The 16,067-nt window shown below is 57.1% G+C and overlaps 1 protein-coding gene across 4 annotated transcripts in view; it reads right to left on the bottom strand.

Moving 5' to 3' along the window:
• Window positions 1-16,067, bottom strand: part of LDB3 (LIM domain binding 3) — a 72,885-nt gene that overhangs the window by 35,689 nt on the left and 21,129 nt on the right. For 2 of the 4 annotated variants that reach the window (XM_056130473.1, XM_056130472.1), the window contains exons 6-7: window positions 9,614-9,783; window positions 9,112-9,148 (exon numbers count right to left, since the gene is read on the bottom strand). In XM_056130473.1, coding sequence (XP_055986448.1) covers window positions 9,112-9,148; window positions 9,614-9,783 — 207 coding nt within the window. Of the gene's footprint in view, window positions 1-2,147; window positions 2,888-9,111; window positions 9,149-9,613; window positions 9,784-14,389; window positions 14,594-16,067 lie in introns of those variants that run through there. The other 2 variants (XM_056130475.1, XM_056130474.1) reach the window with 2 other exon arrangements.

Here is a 16,067-nt window from a genome sequence, read left to right as displayed (position 1 = left end):
TTCAAGTGCTCCATTGAGCTTCTGAATATAGTGAAGGGTCATGGAGCGATCTCAGCAGTCTAGCAGGCATGCTTGCATGCAAGAGTCCTGTGTTCAATCCCTGGTGCTGCAGAGTCCCTTGAGCACCACTACTAGGAGCGGACTCCAAGCAGTTTGGGAGAAGCCCCCAGGTCTGCTGGGTAAGGCCTACCAACAACAACCACCAAACAGAATGCAGTTAAAATCCCTTGCCATGGGGCTGGAGCAATAGCACAGCAGGTAAGGCGTTTGCCTTGCATGCGGCCGACCCAAGTTCGATTCCCAGCATCCCATATGGACCCCGAGCACCACCAGGAGTGATTCCTGAGTGCAAAGCCAGGAGTAACCCCTGAGCATCACCGAGTGTGACCCAAAAAGAAAAAAAAATCCCTTGCCAGACCACCACACAACGCAGCATTCTCTACATTCCCTCAATTCCAGCCAGAAATGGCTAACATGGGCTAAAGAGGGCTCGGAGATCCCCCTTCTTCCCATCCCACCTCTGTGCCCTCTGCTCAGAGACCCTGCCCAGGCTTCCTCACTGTGAAAGCTCCCTGTGAACTGATCTCAAAGAGCAGCCCTCAGCCCCCAGCCCCCAGCCGAGGGGGTGCTCCCTGTCTCTGTACCTCACAGCTCCAGCCTTTCACGGGGGCCAGTCACAGCCACTTTGCTCCTTCTGATTCCTTTGGGACCCACAGCAGCCATGCTTGGCACATCAACTAATGCCAACAGACATAGATCGCTGAAGGGAGACATCTCTGGTGCTAGAGAGATAATGCAGTGAGCACGACACTTGCCTTGCCTGTGACCAAATCAGGTTTGATCCCCAGCATCCCATATGGTCCCTCAAGCACCACCAGGAGTGAGTCCTAAGTGCAGAGCCAGGAGTAACCCCTGAACATCACTGGGTATGCCCCAAAAGCAAACAAAAAGAAGGGGGACATCTCTGCTGGCCACTCCAGAGGACTTGACAGGATGCCTGTCTGGCAAGGTACCAGGCAGGCGGGCAAGCAGACAAGAGCTTTCAATGAGGCAAGGCAAGGGGACTTCCACAGACAGGCCAGGAGGTTGTGGTGCCACGAATTCTCAACGTTTGGCTCAGGCCCTCTGCCAACCTTGGGACTCTCCCTGACTGGCACTGCTTCTGCTAGGCAGGTCCCACCTTTGGGTCTGAGAAGTCTCAGTGAAAGGTCAGACAAACATCACGTGCCCTGACATGCCAAGATACACTGCCGCCCTCTGCCCTTGGCCCGCCGGCTAAGGGGCATCCGTTGAGCCCTGGTTTGGGCCTGGGAGTGAGGCCGCTAGAGGCAGCAAGACATGGATGGGCAAACAGGCTCCTAGTGGCCTTGGCGAGCTTCTCAGGCTATGACCCATAGCCTGAAACAGCTGTCTCCCTGCCCAGCTCTTCCAAATGGGATTAACAACATTCCCTTCCTCAGAGGCAGAAATCAGGTCCAGGCACAGGCAGCAGGCGTGAGGTGTAAGGTGGTGGGGCAGGGCAGTGGCAGAGCCCCAAGGGACAAGCCCCACTCGTGGGGGGCTGAGCACTAGATGGGGGGACATGGGCAGATGGGGAGGACAGACAACTGTCTGGACTCTTCGTTAAGTGCTCGCGTCTGGGACAAGGTCACAGGTGGGTGAGGTTTTTGGACCTCCTGCCACCTGAGCGAGACTCCATCTGTGTTTATCACTTCTCCCTCCTCCTCCTCCTCCTCCTCCTCTTCCTCGTCCTCCACCCACTGCGGGTCCCCAACAGTTCTCTGCGTTCCACTCCTTAACTCAGTGGTGCCCCTTAGAGCTCCTTCTCCTGTGCTCCAAGCCAGACCTGAGTGTGAGCAGCGGCATCCTGGGGGTCTCAGGAGCGTGAGGACTCAGCCTGCTGGTGGGGGCCGGGGTGGGAGGAGAGGCAGGCCCTGTGGTCAGTGGCCACACAAACCGAGGAAGCAGGGAGCTGTCGCCATCCTCCCTGCCTGAGCTCGGGGATATCCAGGTTGGGGTGAGGGTGGGAGAGGGACAGAGACGGAGCCCTCCAGGGTCAGGGGCTGCCAGGCACCGCTGCCCAGCAAGCCCCCTTGGGTGGTCCGCACACAGAGAGAGCATGCCTGGGGCTGGTTTGGTTTGTTTCAAATCCTCTTTATTTCGGAACACGCAAGTTTCTCTGTACAGGATTGAGAACTGGGGGTGGGGGTGGGGAGTCGCACACAGCGCAGCATAGGGCGCCCCATCTCTCCACAGCCAGGGGGCTCCCCCTCCTCTCCGGGGCCTTCCACTTCCTCTGCACAGGGCCCTGATCCAGCCGCCCACTGCTCTAGGAACCAGTGGGAGCAAGCGAGGACTGGGCCTTCTCCCGGGCCCCTGATCTACGGATGCTTCAAGAAGGCACGAGGCCAGGCTGGGGGACGCGACCACTCGCGCCGAGACCTAGTGTTTCCCGGGGCTGGAGCCTCACAGTGGCCAAACGGTGTCATGCCCTGGCTCATCTATGGCTAAGGAGCAGAGGTTTGGGCTCTTTGAGGAGCGGGAGGGGTCACACTGAAGGAGGGGGGAGTGGAAAGGGCGAGGGTCGGTGCTGCTTGGCCCCGGGGGGGGGGGGGGTGTCTTGGCCTTCAGCTCAGGGGCCAGCAGAGAGAGAAACTGCTAGAGTCGACTCTCAAAGGCGGCCCCCAGCACGGCTCTACATTCTCAAGCATCACCGCAGGGTCACATGCCAGATGGGGCTAAGGAGGAGAGGGGTCTGCGAGGGGAGAGGGGGGTGTTCCAGGCAGCCTTTTAGCTTTTAACGTTAAGGCTTTGGGCCGAGAGGCCATGGTGCCAGTTGCGCAATTTGGCAAAACGTGGGCTGTTACGTTCCGTTTCAAACCTTTCCCTGTGGCACAGAGAGAGAGACAGAGAGACAGAGAGAGAAGAGAGGAAGAGAGAAAGGGGTTAGGGGCTGTGTCCATTGTTTCCCTGTCTGTAGCCGGGGCAGAGGGGACGGGACAGCAGAGCCTGGACTTGGAGAGGCTTTGTCAGCTATGGAGCACTTTCCAAGTGGTCAGGCCTACTTTGGGGAAAGCCCAGAGTCCTGAGGGTGGGCAGACTGGGGTTGGGGGGAACTGAAGTCCCTGACCTATGTAAGACGGGGGTCTGGCTAGTGGGCCTGAGGGCAGGATGGGCAAAGGGGGCATCTCTGGGTTCCCCCTGGCCTGTGTGGTTAGAGGTGGGCAGGCTGCTTTGGCTGTGACCTCTCTGGGGTGAACCTACTCGGCAGGTGGGCCAAGGTGCTCTCTGTCCCCTAGCCGGGCATCAAGAAGGAGGGACACCTGTCCCTGTGGTGGGGCTTGGTGAACACACCTGCTGCCTACTGCACTGTCCCTGGTCTCTGCCAAACCTTCCCTGTCCTCGGAGGGAAAAAAGCCCTCGAACACCACGGCCGGCCCCCCAGAGGCCAGCACACACAGGCAGGCAAGAGCAGACTCAGAAGGCTCCCACACCGGCCGGCCGAAGCCAGACTGTCCAGCCCCTTCCCGCCGATAGCACCTCTGCGGCTCAGCACACGGCCTGCTCAGCCCCCGGGCACAGGACAAAGCTAGCAAGGAGCAGCCGGGAAGGTAGAAAAGTCGGCGAGAGAGTGAACGGAGCAGGCCTGGGCCACAGAAGCCAGAATCCTAGACTGTGCCGGCGGGCAAGGCTTCTCCCACCCAGAACAGGAGAGCGAACAGGGTCGCCTGGAGCTGCACTGCAGCATACACGTGGGGTCTTTAACCTGGACAATGTTTGAAGACATCTGACAAAGGAATTGCTAAATCCAGACTGTGGACCCCCAAGTCAGCAACCAAAAGACGCAAGGGACATCGGTACCCGCTACAACTTTGGCTGAATCCCAGCAAGTCAGGCTGAGTGAGAAGAGCCAATTTACACCAGGTCCTGTGCTGTACGGTTCTCTCTATAGGAGACTTTGGAATGGACAATTCTAGAAGCAGAGAACAGAACAGAATGCTGCAAGACCAGAGGCTGCAAGAAGGGGCGGGGGTTATAGAAGGGCATTGCGGGCACATCCTCAGGGTGATGGGGATGTTCTGGGTCTTCGCTGAACCCAGTATCAACTCCTGGTTGTGGCACTGGATGATATCATTTGGCAAGAGGAAAACACTGGGGGTGGGGGGGATAAAGGGACCATGAGATCTCTCTCTCTGCAGTACTTTTCACAGGCTTATACATATCAGTAGCGATCACCAGAGTAATTGTTTCATAAGTAAGTGAATTGCCAGCTTATAAAAATTGAGATGATCAGCTTTTGGTCTTTGAAAATCAGGATGGGGCCATGCTTGTCTTATATTTCTGGGTGCCCACATTATCCCCAGCTGCCTTTCCACTCCCCTGGGGCCAGACTCCCTCCCCTTCACCACCCTGTGGCCTGCATTGGGTCCCTGTGGAGGATTCTGTTGACAAAGGGGCCCTTCCACAGACACAAGAGATACCCACTAGTTCAGATCAGCCTTTCCAAACACTAGGAGAGAGCCAAGAGCATGGCATGAACGGACGGAAGCTACACAGACACATAGTGACCGCGGCCGGGGACCTGGCCCCTGCCCCCTTTGAGGCTGGGGAGGGGAGCAGCAGGTTCGCAGCAGGGTCCCACTGCCCCGCTGGTCACACGGCAGCATCCACAACCCTGACACCACCCAGGACAGGCCTGCAGCTTGTTCTCCATGGCCAAGGACAGGCTGAGGGATCGTCCTCCAAATCTAAGGTGCCTATTCTGTTGGAGTTGCTTGGAAAGTCACCGCGAGCCAGAGATCCAAGGAGAGGAGGGCATGTAAGAGAGGAGGGGTGCAGTCTTGGGACATCTGGGAGGGCTACTCAGGTGACACCCAGGGGGAGATCCTGTCTCTCCAGAACCCCAGAACTCAAAATCCATGAGACACAGGGAAGCTTTGTTACTGACAGCTGCTGACCCAGAGGCGCACTGTGGGAGGGGCCCCGTGCTGGGACAAGGCCCCTGCCCAGGAGGCTGGCCATGAGGGATGGGGGGTGGACACAGACCAGCCAATCCCTGTGTTCCACGGGAGCCCCCAGACAGAGTCTTGGCCAGTGGCTTTGACACTTGTTGACGATGGGAGGGATGAAAGGCAGCTCTTACCCTCTGCGAGCTCACAAGAATCAAGGCTGTCGGCCTCCAAGCCATGGAGTAAAATTCCTGGTACTAATCTCACCCATTGCCACTTTTGCAAACCACAACACCCAATAAGAGAGAGAGAGAGAGAGAGAGAGAGAACAAAAGGGAATGCCCTGCCACAGAGGCAGGGTGGGATGGGGGGGGATAGGAGGTGGGAGGGATACTGGGATCCGTAGTGGTGGGAAATGGGCACTGGTGGAGGGATGGGTATTTCATCATTGTATAATTGAAACCCAAGCACAAAAATTTGGAAGTCTACAACTGTACCTCATGATGTCTCACTAATAAAAATTAAAAAAAAAAAAAGAATCAAGGCTGGTCTCAGCATTCTGGGACACTGGGGCTCAATAGGCTGGAGCTCATGTTTTACATGAGGGAGGATCTGAGTTTGATCCCCATGAACCCCAGGTTCCCCAAACCATGCTAGGCGTAGTCCTAGGCACCACCAGGTGTAAACCCAAAACAAAACAAGAAAACATCCTGGGACAGTACGGGGGTGCAGGCGGTCTGGATGATACACTAAGAGTCTTTTTAGATGGCTACACGCAAGCCTGGGATCCAGGTGCCTCTCACAGATTTGATCCCGGTCTAGGGTGGAATCTGGTTTGCTTCTACTTCTACCTTGCCAGGGCTCCCCAACGTGGATCTGGCCTTCAGGGCCACCAGGACCCCAGAATGCCTTCCCAAAGACAAAGGGAAGTAGTGGAGACCTCATGAGAAGACGAGAAGTCCCCATCTCTGGTGGGGGCTGGGAGTGTTGTATTACCTGAACCTACTAGTACAGGGCTCGGTGGATGCAGGTGGAGCGGGGAATAGTGTCAACCCACACGGACAGTTTGCTAAGGTGCTAGAGTCTCTCCTGGGCTCCCCTGGCCACATCTACAGCTGACACCTGGCCGCTCAGGGGCCTGTTCTGTCCCCACTGTAAGGACAAGGGCCGTACAGACTAGTTTCTGCATTGGGCTGGCCAACAGGTGGGTGCTGCAGCCTTGGGGGGCATTTCCCTGCTTCAAAATACAGAGAGGGAGGGCCTGAGAGCAGAGTAGGGGAGGGCAGGGCAGGGCGGAGCTGCTCAGGACCCCCCAGGAGGAAGGAGCAGAGATGGGCCAGGGAGAGTCCCAGGGATCCTCTGACATGCCACGTTGCAGACTGATTTTACCCTTGAGGTCAATCATGCCCTGACCTGGCGCAGCTCCCTGAGGCCACTACCATGGCCCTCCCGCCAATCTTCCCACACTCACCAGACGACAGCACCCCAATGTGGCTGGCACGAGCACCCCAGAACCCATGTACATGGTTTGGAAGAGCAGGTTCTCCCGGAGAAAGCTACTTGGAAGCAGTGTGCAGTGGGCAGCCTGGGGGAGGAGCCCAGACTTGCTGTCAGGGACCAACTGGGAGCACACAAAAGCTGTTTCTCTCTGACCAGGGGAAGGGGTGGAGAGCAATACCAACGAATGGACTTGGGGCTCAGTACTTCCCTGAGGAGCAAGTTCCCTGGACCAGGGAGGCCACAGTTACCACTTGATGCTTTAAGCACACACAGAATCGATGGGGCCAGAGAGAGAGAGTTTGGGGCTGGAGCGATAGCACAGCGGGTAGGGCATTTGCCTTGCACGCAGCCGACCCTGGTTCGATTCCCAGCATCCCATATGGTCCCCTGAGCACCGCCAGGAGTAATTCCTGAGCGCAGAGCCAGGAGTAACCCCTGAGCATCGCCGGGTGTGACCCAAAAAGCAAAAAAAAAAAAAAAGTGAGAGAGAGTTCGACTAGCACCATATGGTTCTCCAACACCACTGGGAGCGAACCCCAAACACAGAGCCAGGAGTAGCTACAGGCTGTAAATAGAAAGAAACCAGAACTGATCCCTGCACACATTATATGCGTGGGCCCTGAACACCCCAGAATGGCTCTTCCTGACTGAAATAGAAACACACACACACACACACACACACACACACACACACACATCCTGGGGCCACAGGGAATGTTGAGCACTATTGGGAGAGGCTACGAGGAGGGCCTGCAGAAAACAAAGCTGGGAAAAGGGAGTTTGCACACCCACCCCATTGCTGAGTAGAAGGGGTGCTGGTTACCCCAAGAACCTCCACTACATAGCTAGAAACCCCAGAGGGGCACGACTGATGGTGGCGTAGTGCCATCAGGGAAAGCTGCTTTTTCAGGCTGGCTCAGACTTCTTCCTGGGTCCTCATTTTAGATTTCTCTCCCATGAAACACAGTAGGAACAGAAGCAGGAGCAGAGACTCCAAGATGTACACAGGAGCCCAAGATCCCAGGATGCCCCGCCTTCTGCTGGGGGAGAAGAAGCACATGAGGACCAACATTCCCCAGATATCTACAGGGCCAGGGAGAACTAGCCCCAAAGGATGCTTCTGGAAGGGGAGAAAGGGAAGGCCCACCGCAAGCCTGGAGAATCCCCTCCTTTATGCTGCAGAGACCACAAGGATGGGAGAAAGAGAATGAGAAAAGACACAGTGCCCTGCTCTCTGCCTCCACCACGACCTCCTGCCTTTCTACAGTGAAGGGTGGGTGAGATTCACACCTGGAGTGAGTGGGCAGGGGAAAGAGCTGCGACTCGTCCAGCAGGGGTGGCGAGGCCAGAAAGGCAAGGGCTTCTGGTCACCTCTGCTGCTTGTTTGACAGAAGAAACCCGGAGATGCCAGCTGTCTGCTCTTGGGCTGTGGGAGGTAGAGTCCGCTAGCAAGTCTTTGGCAGACTCTCAGCATCTATGCAGGTCGGAAACTGCTGGAAGGATGGCGGGCGGTCTGGGCGGCAGTGGGGGTGGGGTTTAGCATAAGAGCCAAGCCACTGCTCAGTCACACCCCCCAGAGAGCTAGAGACGGTTTGTGAGCCCCACCAATCATCAGCTCATTGCAGGCTCTCTGAGACAGGGCCACAGGCACCCAGAGGTCAGGCTTGGTCCTGGAAATGCACTGCATCACCAGCAGAGCTGGGTGGTGTGTGTGAGGTCCCAGGCAAAGAGTGACAGACACTTGGATCACTAAAGACACAGGTTCCAAGACACAATCCACGGCCACTGGAGCTGACCCCAGGTACCTCCTCCCCACTGTCCTGTAGCCACCAGGCACTGGAGAGCAAATACAGCACCACCCCCTGCCCAGCCCCCACCCTGGGGAGAAACGTATCGGAGCTCAGGCGTCTCACATGGAGGCTGAGATGGTGCCAGGCCGCCTCCTGGGAGGTGCATGCTGAGGGGACTTTGACCACTGGCGGAAGCATAAACTGTCACCCAATGCCGCGCCTCACCACCTGGCCCTAGTGAGTCCCAGCGAGCAGCGGGCCCGTGCTCTCTCCTCACGCCCACGGCTGGAGTTCCACAGCTGGGACTGGCCAGGGAACAGCACCGAGACAGCAGGCCCTGCATAAGCCCCTCCCTTGCTGGGACATGACCTTCCTTACAGCAGCTGGGGGACTTCAAGCCCAGGGGAGCTGACACTTCACTTCATTGGGGTCTGGGGAGGCCAGGGCTCAGGCGCCCATACCCGGCACGCTCCCCCGCGTGCTTGTTCCCCCAGGGTCTCGCCTGCACGCTCCCACACGACAGGCCCTGCGGGTTGGCAGGGCAGCTGGCCTGGTGCCCTCATGGGGAGAGATGCCCTCCTTCTCAACAGCCCAGCCAAGGCCAAAGCAGCGCTGCTCCCTGCTGGGAACACAGCCAGGAGAGCCCAGAGTTCTCAACTCATTGCCACCTGGGCTTGGGGGTAGGATAGAGACAGCTCCAGGCACCCACACGCCCTTCACGGACCTGGGGACAAATGGCCCAAGCCAGTGCTGGCTGGAATCCCCTAGGGACCAGGAGCTTGAGAGGGTCCTTCCGAGAGTCATGGGACCTAGGGACTGCCCGGGGAGGGGTGGGAAGAGAAGGGCCACAGAGCCCAAGCCCAGGCACTTACCTTGACCTTCGCAGGGCTTCCTCGTCCGGGTCTTGCACTGTGGGTGGAAAGTGTCTGGTCAGGAGGCATCATGGGAACGGAAGGGAAGACAAGCTCGAGGCATTGGGTCCCCGCTGGGGACTGAACAGTGACCCTAAACCGTGGTAGAAGGTTGCCTGCAGGCCAGGGACCCAAGGAAGATGGGACAGAAGAGGAAACTGGGAAGAGTGGTCAGCGTGTGGCCCTTGGGCCTCTTCAGAGTTTGGGTTGCCTGTTGGCCTGCAAGCCCCGTGGCAGACCAGCTTCCCACTGCAGAAAGGAAACCGGGCAGAACTGAACCACCCCAGAGGAGCCCAAGGGACTCTAATGGGCTCAGCAGGCTCGCCCTGACCCATTGACCCATCACAGCTCGGCTCATCTTGGGAACTGGGTCAGGGGGCTTTTGCCTCGAGCTGTTTATGGGCCCTGCGTGGAGTGGGGGCAAACAGCTGCCCCCTTGGTGCCACCCCCAGCCCGCACTTACTAAACTCCGTGCCCGTCATCTGGGCCAGGATGCGGAAGGAGCGAGACTGCAGGTTGGAGGAACGGCGGGCCCACTCGTCAGCCTCATCTTCAGGCTTGTTCTGGTTCTTGATCACAGCCTGATACACGGGCGAGGCACTATCTACGGCCAGATCTTTCACAGGAAGGCTCCTGTGCGTGGAGAGAGCTTGTGGGAAAGGGCCGAGTTTACCCCACTCCTGTCCCTCCCTGCCCCCTCCTCCAACCTCCACACTTCTTGGTGGCCCCCATTTGTCCAAGCCCACCATGCTGTACCCACTGCCACCCGACAAGGGCTTGGTCTGGGTCCTCAGTGCTCAGGGTGGGGACCACGAGGCAGTGATCCCTCTCCAGGAGAGCCGGGGCTTGGGGTGCTCCTGTCAGCCAGCCCTCCTCTCCCACTAATTCAAATGTAAGGTCAGAAAAATCTCCTCACCCCAGGGGCTAAGGAAAGAGGCGGCAGATGGGACCCAACCTCCATGACCGGGCCCTGAGTGAGGACAGCCCCTGTGGTATCCCTGGCTACCTCTTACCTAAGCATCTAGACAGGAAGCTGCCCTGGCCGACTGGCCTGTCCAGGACTGCAGTGCCTGGGCTCAGCCACATCAGGCCAGCTATGGGGAGTTGGTGGGGACCAGGGAGCCCAGCCTGGGGGTCAGCTGCAGGCACAGGGCCTGGGGCTGTTGGGAGCAGAGTTTAAAGGAACTTCCTGGCTTTCTGTCCTAGGGCAGTGCAGCCTCTAAAGGGGGCCCTAGAGATGGTCCCTTTGACTCCTGAGGTCAAATACAGGGTAGGTGATCAAAACTTCACTGCATCCCAGCTCACACCTCTGGGCCCAGTATACCTCAGACCAGATCAGACAAGGTATTTCACAAGGCAAGGATATATCAATAGCTTCCGGGTTGTCCCTCACCTTGGCTCCATTCCCCACCCCTACCCCCAGGCAGAAGTCGCTCACAGCAGTAACATCTTGTGTCCCCAGCCCTCTCCCCTAACATACTAAAACGGAGGTTCTTCCGGATAGGCCACCCCCTGAGCTGCAGGTAAGAATAGGTAGCAGAGACAACATGCTGAACTAGAACTAGCCTCCAGGGACCCAGCTCTGTGTCCTTTCCGCCAGAGCCTCTGCAGTGACAGGGCTCAGGAAGGCCACTCTGGAATGGCCTAGCCCAGAGAGGTGTGTCATGTCCAGCAGCCCCTGTCTGCGGCTCTGGTGGCCTCTGCTTGCCCTCCTGGTCCTCTGCTTCCTAATGGGAGCTGGGCAGAACACTGGCCTGCTCTCTTGGGATTGCAGAGAGTGTGTCTGGTCCAGGATGGGCGGAGAGCAGGAGGAGGCAGGGGACAGGGAGTGACTCTCCTGAGTGCTACAGCCAACCACAGGGATGAGATGGTGAGGAGGAGCAGATCCCAAGGGGAGTCCAGGCTCTAAATAGAAGTCACCCAGGGAGCAGGGGGTAGGGGAGTGGCGGGACACCGGGATCCCATGGGAGAGATCGTTTCTGAGACACGAAGGGGTGCTGAGGCTTCCAGGGCCGAAGCTGGGGATGTAGGGGCCTCTGGGTGAGTTGGGTCCCAAGAAGTCCCAGCCAGGACTCCTGGTCTTCTAGGATTAGGGTGTGGACACTAGGTGTGGTAGATCCAAGCCCAGGCCTGGCCTCGGGCTCCTGTCCAAGGGCTCTGCCACCGTTTCCCTGGAGTGTGCCTTAAGGAGCTCCCCGTCCTTCCAGGACAGCTGCTGGGTGCAATTCTTGGGATTCGTCTCACTGGCTTCCCTCCCCACCAGACCGCGCAAAGAGCAGGGCCTTGTGTTGTTGCCACAACAGAGAATGAAAGTCAAAGGAAGGAGCTGCTGCTGGGTGGGACTCCTGGGCTCAGGGAGTGGGAATAAGGGCCAAGAGCACGGGACTGGCTTGCCTTTCCCCTGGGCCGGTGGCCAGCCTTTGGAGTCACTCTCTGCGTGGCATCCTCCAGAACCACCTCAATATCCAGATAGACCACCTGTGCGCACCCATTGCTTTGGATGCTGTTCCCATATTAGACCCAGCTTTGGGCCCCCCGGGTGAGCCTGGCAGGTACTGTCTCTTCCAGATTCATTTCTCATGAGGATTCTGGGGGCGTGGCCCCCAGCAGTCCCCCCCCTCTGGACACTTCTTCTCGCTGGATGACACCAGCCCAGGGTAAATTCCTTGCTGTGCACGTGTGGATAGGCTGGGCAGAGGCCCTGAGCGCAGCCTGGCCAGCACGAGACAGGGCTCTCCTGGCTTTCCAGCCTTGAAGGAAGAACAGTAGGAGGGGCACAAATCTGACATCTGGGTTCATAGATTTTCTGATGTCAACCCCCCAAGGTTAAGTTTTTGCCTTTATTGTCAGGAGAGCGTGTCTCTTGCCTGAGAAGGGGCTGGGAGGAAGAATGGTGGACGGAGCCAATGACCACTGTCTTCAGACACACCTATTACACCCAGACACCATCCCACCACCAGACAGACGCCAGACGACGCAACAGATACTGTGGATCTACTTACGCCAGAGGCGACGCCCTGCCAAGCAGAGGAAAGCCCAGCAGAGGGCGCATGTCCATCAGGGGGTGGCAGAGGGGTGGCGTACACACGGGGAAGCGGGGTTAGGGCCAGAAGTGAGTTATGGGGGTGGGATGGAGAGAGGAAGAAGAGAGAAAAAGAAATATTGTCAGCGAGGAAGGAACAGTGGAAATTAACAGCAGAAACGAAGCACCGTCAGGCGGAGAGGGGGCGCTCTGACCCCCGGGCACCATGGCTGGAACAGCCCAGCACGGCTGAGTTAGAAGGAAGGGAATAAATTTGCTGCCTAGGCTGCAAGGGAAAGGCAAGGCAAAGGAGGGCACAGAGATAGGAAAGGTCCCCTGAGAAGCCTCGGTTAGATTCATTTGCGCCGTGTTAAAAAAAAATCGAAATCGGGGCTGGAGCGATAGTACAGCGGGTAGGGCGTTTGCCTTGCACGCGGCCGACCCGGGTTTGATCCCCAGCATCCCATATGGTCCCCCGAGCACCGCCAGGAGTAATTCCTGAGTGCATGACCTAGGAGTAACCCCTGTGCATCGCCATGTGTGACCCAGAAAGCAAAAAAAAAAAAAGAAAAAATTGAAATCGCAGAGGCCCTGGTGGTAAAGCCATGTAAGAACAGTCTCTGGTGCGCAGGAACTAGGGTTAGCACAGAGCGATCTTTCATTATTTTCCACTCGACTCCCCTTTGGGGGTGACTGCCAAGGACACACATGGCCAATAAATATGAACAGGAAATCCCTGTGAGCGCTCTGGTTTAGGCGGCCTTATTTTTCTGGGTAGGCATGAGCTAAGAATGGTGTTTTTAAACATGCGCGATCATATTTTGTGCTTTGAACGGTGGAAAGAACTCAGTCACCCCTGTCAAGGGTTCTGTGAAGCTGCAGCCTAGTGTCTGACCAGATTGAAAGTCGAGGCCCTAGGGCAAGCAATTTCTGCCCCCGTGTGGCCCTGGAGATGCGCTGCAGTTCTGGAAGGTTCTGGCTGTCCAGGGGTTCAGAGCGTCCCCCTTATAACCTGTGCTTACGTGATACCCACTGGGTGGGGTTCTGGAAAGGCAAAACACGAGGTAAGCATTTTCTGGGATTTTGTAAGTCCCTTTACCCAGCCACAGTGTTTTGGGTTTTGTTTTTGTTCTGTTTTGTTTTAAGCTTCAGAAAAGAAGTATAATCATCATTTTAAGATTTCTTGGTTGGAGATCCTGACAGGGACAAGAGGTTCCCAAGAAGTTCCCGCGTCAGTTCCGAAAGTCATTAATGTTCTCTGAAACATTAGAGATATCCTCAAGTAAAAACAGAGGCTGCGAGTGTGTGTGTGTGTGTGTGTGTGTGTGTGTGTGTGTGTAAGGGTGATCAGAAACAGAAGGAGACACATAAAAAGATAAAGAAAGAGAGAAAGATGAAGACAGCAAGAAAGAGAGAGAGAGAAAGAAATAGAAGAAAAAGAGAGACAGAAGAAAATAAACAAGAGACAAGAAAAGAACAAAGAACAAAGGAAAGGAAAATAGAAAGAAAGAAAGAAAAAAGAAAGAAAAAAGAAAAAGAAAGAGAAAGAAAGAAAAAAGGACAAGAAAGAGATGGAGACAGACAGAATGAGGGACATAGAAAGACTGCAAGGAAGAGAGAGATCCCCATTAATATCTGCATCATTAGCAGTTTCATTCTCGATTTCCCAGCGCTCAAGTTTCTCCACTTCAATAACAGAAATTCCAGGAACCAAGGACGTCCTAAATGTCACCACTATTGGGCTTCCCTGGGGGCAAACAGGAGATGCCCAAGTCAGGGTGCTCCCGAGGCTTTGAAGAATCCAGCTGCCAAACGCAGGCAAATGCCTGGTCTCGAGGCTGATTCCCAAGCAAGAAACCCAGTTCCGTTTGAACTGTCTTTGGAAGCATGAACCATCTTCCCCACCTCCAGTAATAGCTAGCCTCATTGTGAGAAGACAGGGTAACCAGGAGGCATCCTGACTGTCAGGATTCCTCCTGAAGAAGTCACTTTCTAAGCCAGGGGAAATGCAGGGGCTGGGAAAAGCACTTGGGGAAACCACCGGGTTCTGCATTTCTCCATCCTTCTTAATAAAGGGACCCTGAGGTTGGTTCTGGAGAGAGCACATCATGTGCTCTGGAGGGCCCGGGGCAAAGCTGTGAGCTGAGCCCCCAGCAGCTCGGGGCAAGGAAAGAAAGGAGCCAGAAGTCTCCGACGGCCTGGGCCTCTGGCGCTTACCCACTGAAGTCACTGCCCTGGGCCTGGGCCTGGCCGGCAATGGCATCCATGATGGCGTCCTGCGAGTACATGCTGATGGGCGTATTGTACTGCGCGTGGATGATGGTGGCCTTGCCGCCCAGCCCTTTCACCTCGATGGGCTTGTGGGTCGACAGGGCTGAGTCCTTCAGGGCGTTGGGGTTGAAGCGTTCCTGGTAGTCCGCGCTGGGGGAAGGGACATGGGGTGGGGTGAGGGGGTGCAGGATGGGGGTGGAAGGAGAAAAGGAAGGCAACAGGTGGCATTACATTGCGGGCCAAGACCAGGGCAGGCGGTGTGGACGTGTCGAGAGAGATGTCTCAGAACCTGACCCCAGAGAGGCTCCACAAACCCCTCCCCCTCCTCCCTGGACGGCAGGACAGTTGGAAAAAGAATAAAGCCCTGCACTCTCCCCAAAGCTTTGTTCCTCTTTGCTGCCCAGGCCTTGCTGGCCTCCCCAGATCGTTCTCCGGGTGCCCGGCTCAGCCTTGCTACCTCCAGGGTTCAGCAGGGGCTCGCCAGGCACTGAAAGCTCTCTCATCACGCAGCAGAGACAGAGACCAACTGGGGAGTGGGGAGTCGGGGGTCATGAGGGACAGAAGCTGGGCCACATGTAAGCGGTATCCGCAGCCCAAGCAGAGACCAGGATGCCCCAAAGGCAAAAAGCAGCGCCGTGGGCCCCTCCCTGTCCACCCAAAGGGATTCTGAAGGAGGTTTCTCTGAGAAGAGGCTCTGCAGGCAGACACGGGCTCTCTGCTTCTCCGGCCGCTTGAGTGCATGTGTTTCTTCTTTCAAAGCAGGCTTCAGGCTGCTCAGTCTCCCCCAGAGGCCAGTTGTGTGCCCGCTAGGCGCTGCCCATCCAGAGTTTCCCCCCTCCAATTAGCAGGCGAGCTCCCCAGTCAAAGACAAGGTCAGGCGCAGCCCCCCCCCCCCCCCCCCCCCCGCAGCAGTCTTCAGGCAAACACCGAACCTGGCGCAGTTCACGCTCCCGGACCCCCACCCTCCAGAACCCGTTTGGCTTCTGAAAGAGCAGGACCTGCATCCCAACCCCAGCGGGCAGGCGCATCCGACAGAACGCCCCCGCACCCCTCCCCCACGCGCCACTCCATCCTCGCAGCTTCACACCCATGCAAGGCGCACTCGGGGACACAAATGCACCCCCGTGCTCCCATGCACACAGGAACACATGCCGGCGCAGACACACGCAGCCCAGACAGACGCGCGCGGCGCGCGCGGACGCATGCTGGGCTTGGCACGCAAGCGCACACGCATGCTTTCCTCGGATACTAACTTGGCTGGAGAGTTGGCTACCACCTGGGAAGAAGAGAAAGAGCAAAGACAGAGCTGTCAGAGTCAGGCTTCTGCAGAGGAGGACGGAGGGGACGGTGAGCGCTTGGGGACCAGCCTCAGGCTGGCCACTTGCCCAGGCAGAGCCAGCCAGGACAGGCACGCAACGGAGAGAGGAGGGTCCAGAGAGAGGGTGGTAGGGAAGAGCTGTAGTCAGGACCTCAGTTTGGGCACAAGAAGCTGACGGCAGCGGTTCCCTTGGCGAGGCCCCGGGACCCAATATCAGGAAAGAAGTTTTCTTGTGCATCTTCACCTGTGCGCACATACTATGAACTTGAATCCCCACAACGCAGCCTTGCCGAAGACCCCGGGAGA

The sequence above is a fragment of the Sorex fumeus genome, unplaced genomic scaffold (genome assembly GCF_029834395.1).
Source record: "Sorex fumeus unplaced genomic scaffold, SorFum_2.1 ptg000078l, whole genome shotgun sequence".
In the NCBI taxonomy this organism is placed as follows: Eukaryota; Metazoa; Chordata; class Mammalia; order Eulipotyphla; family Soricidae; genus Sorex; species Sorex fumeus.
Note: the sequence above shows the minus strand (reverse complement) of the source record. Positions and strands in the feature narration are given on the sequence as shown.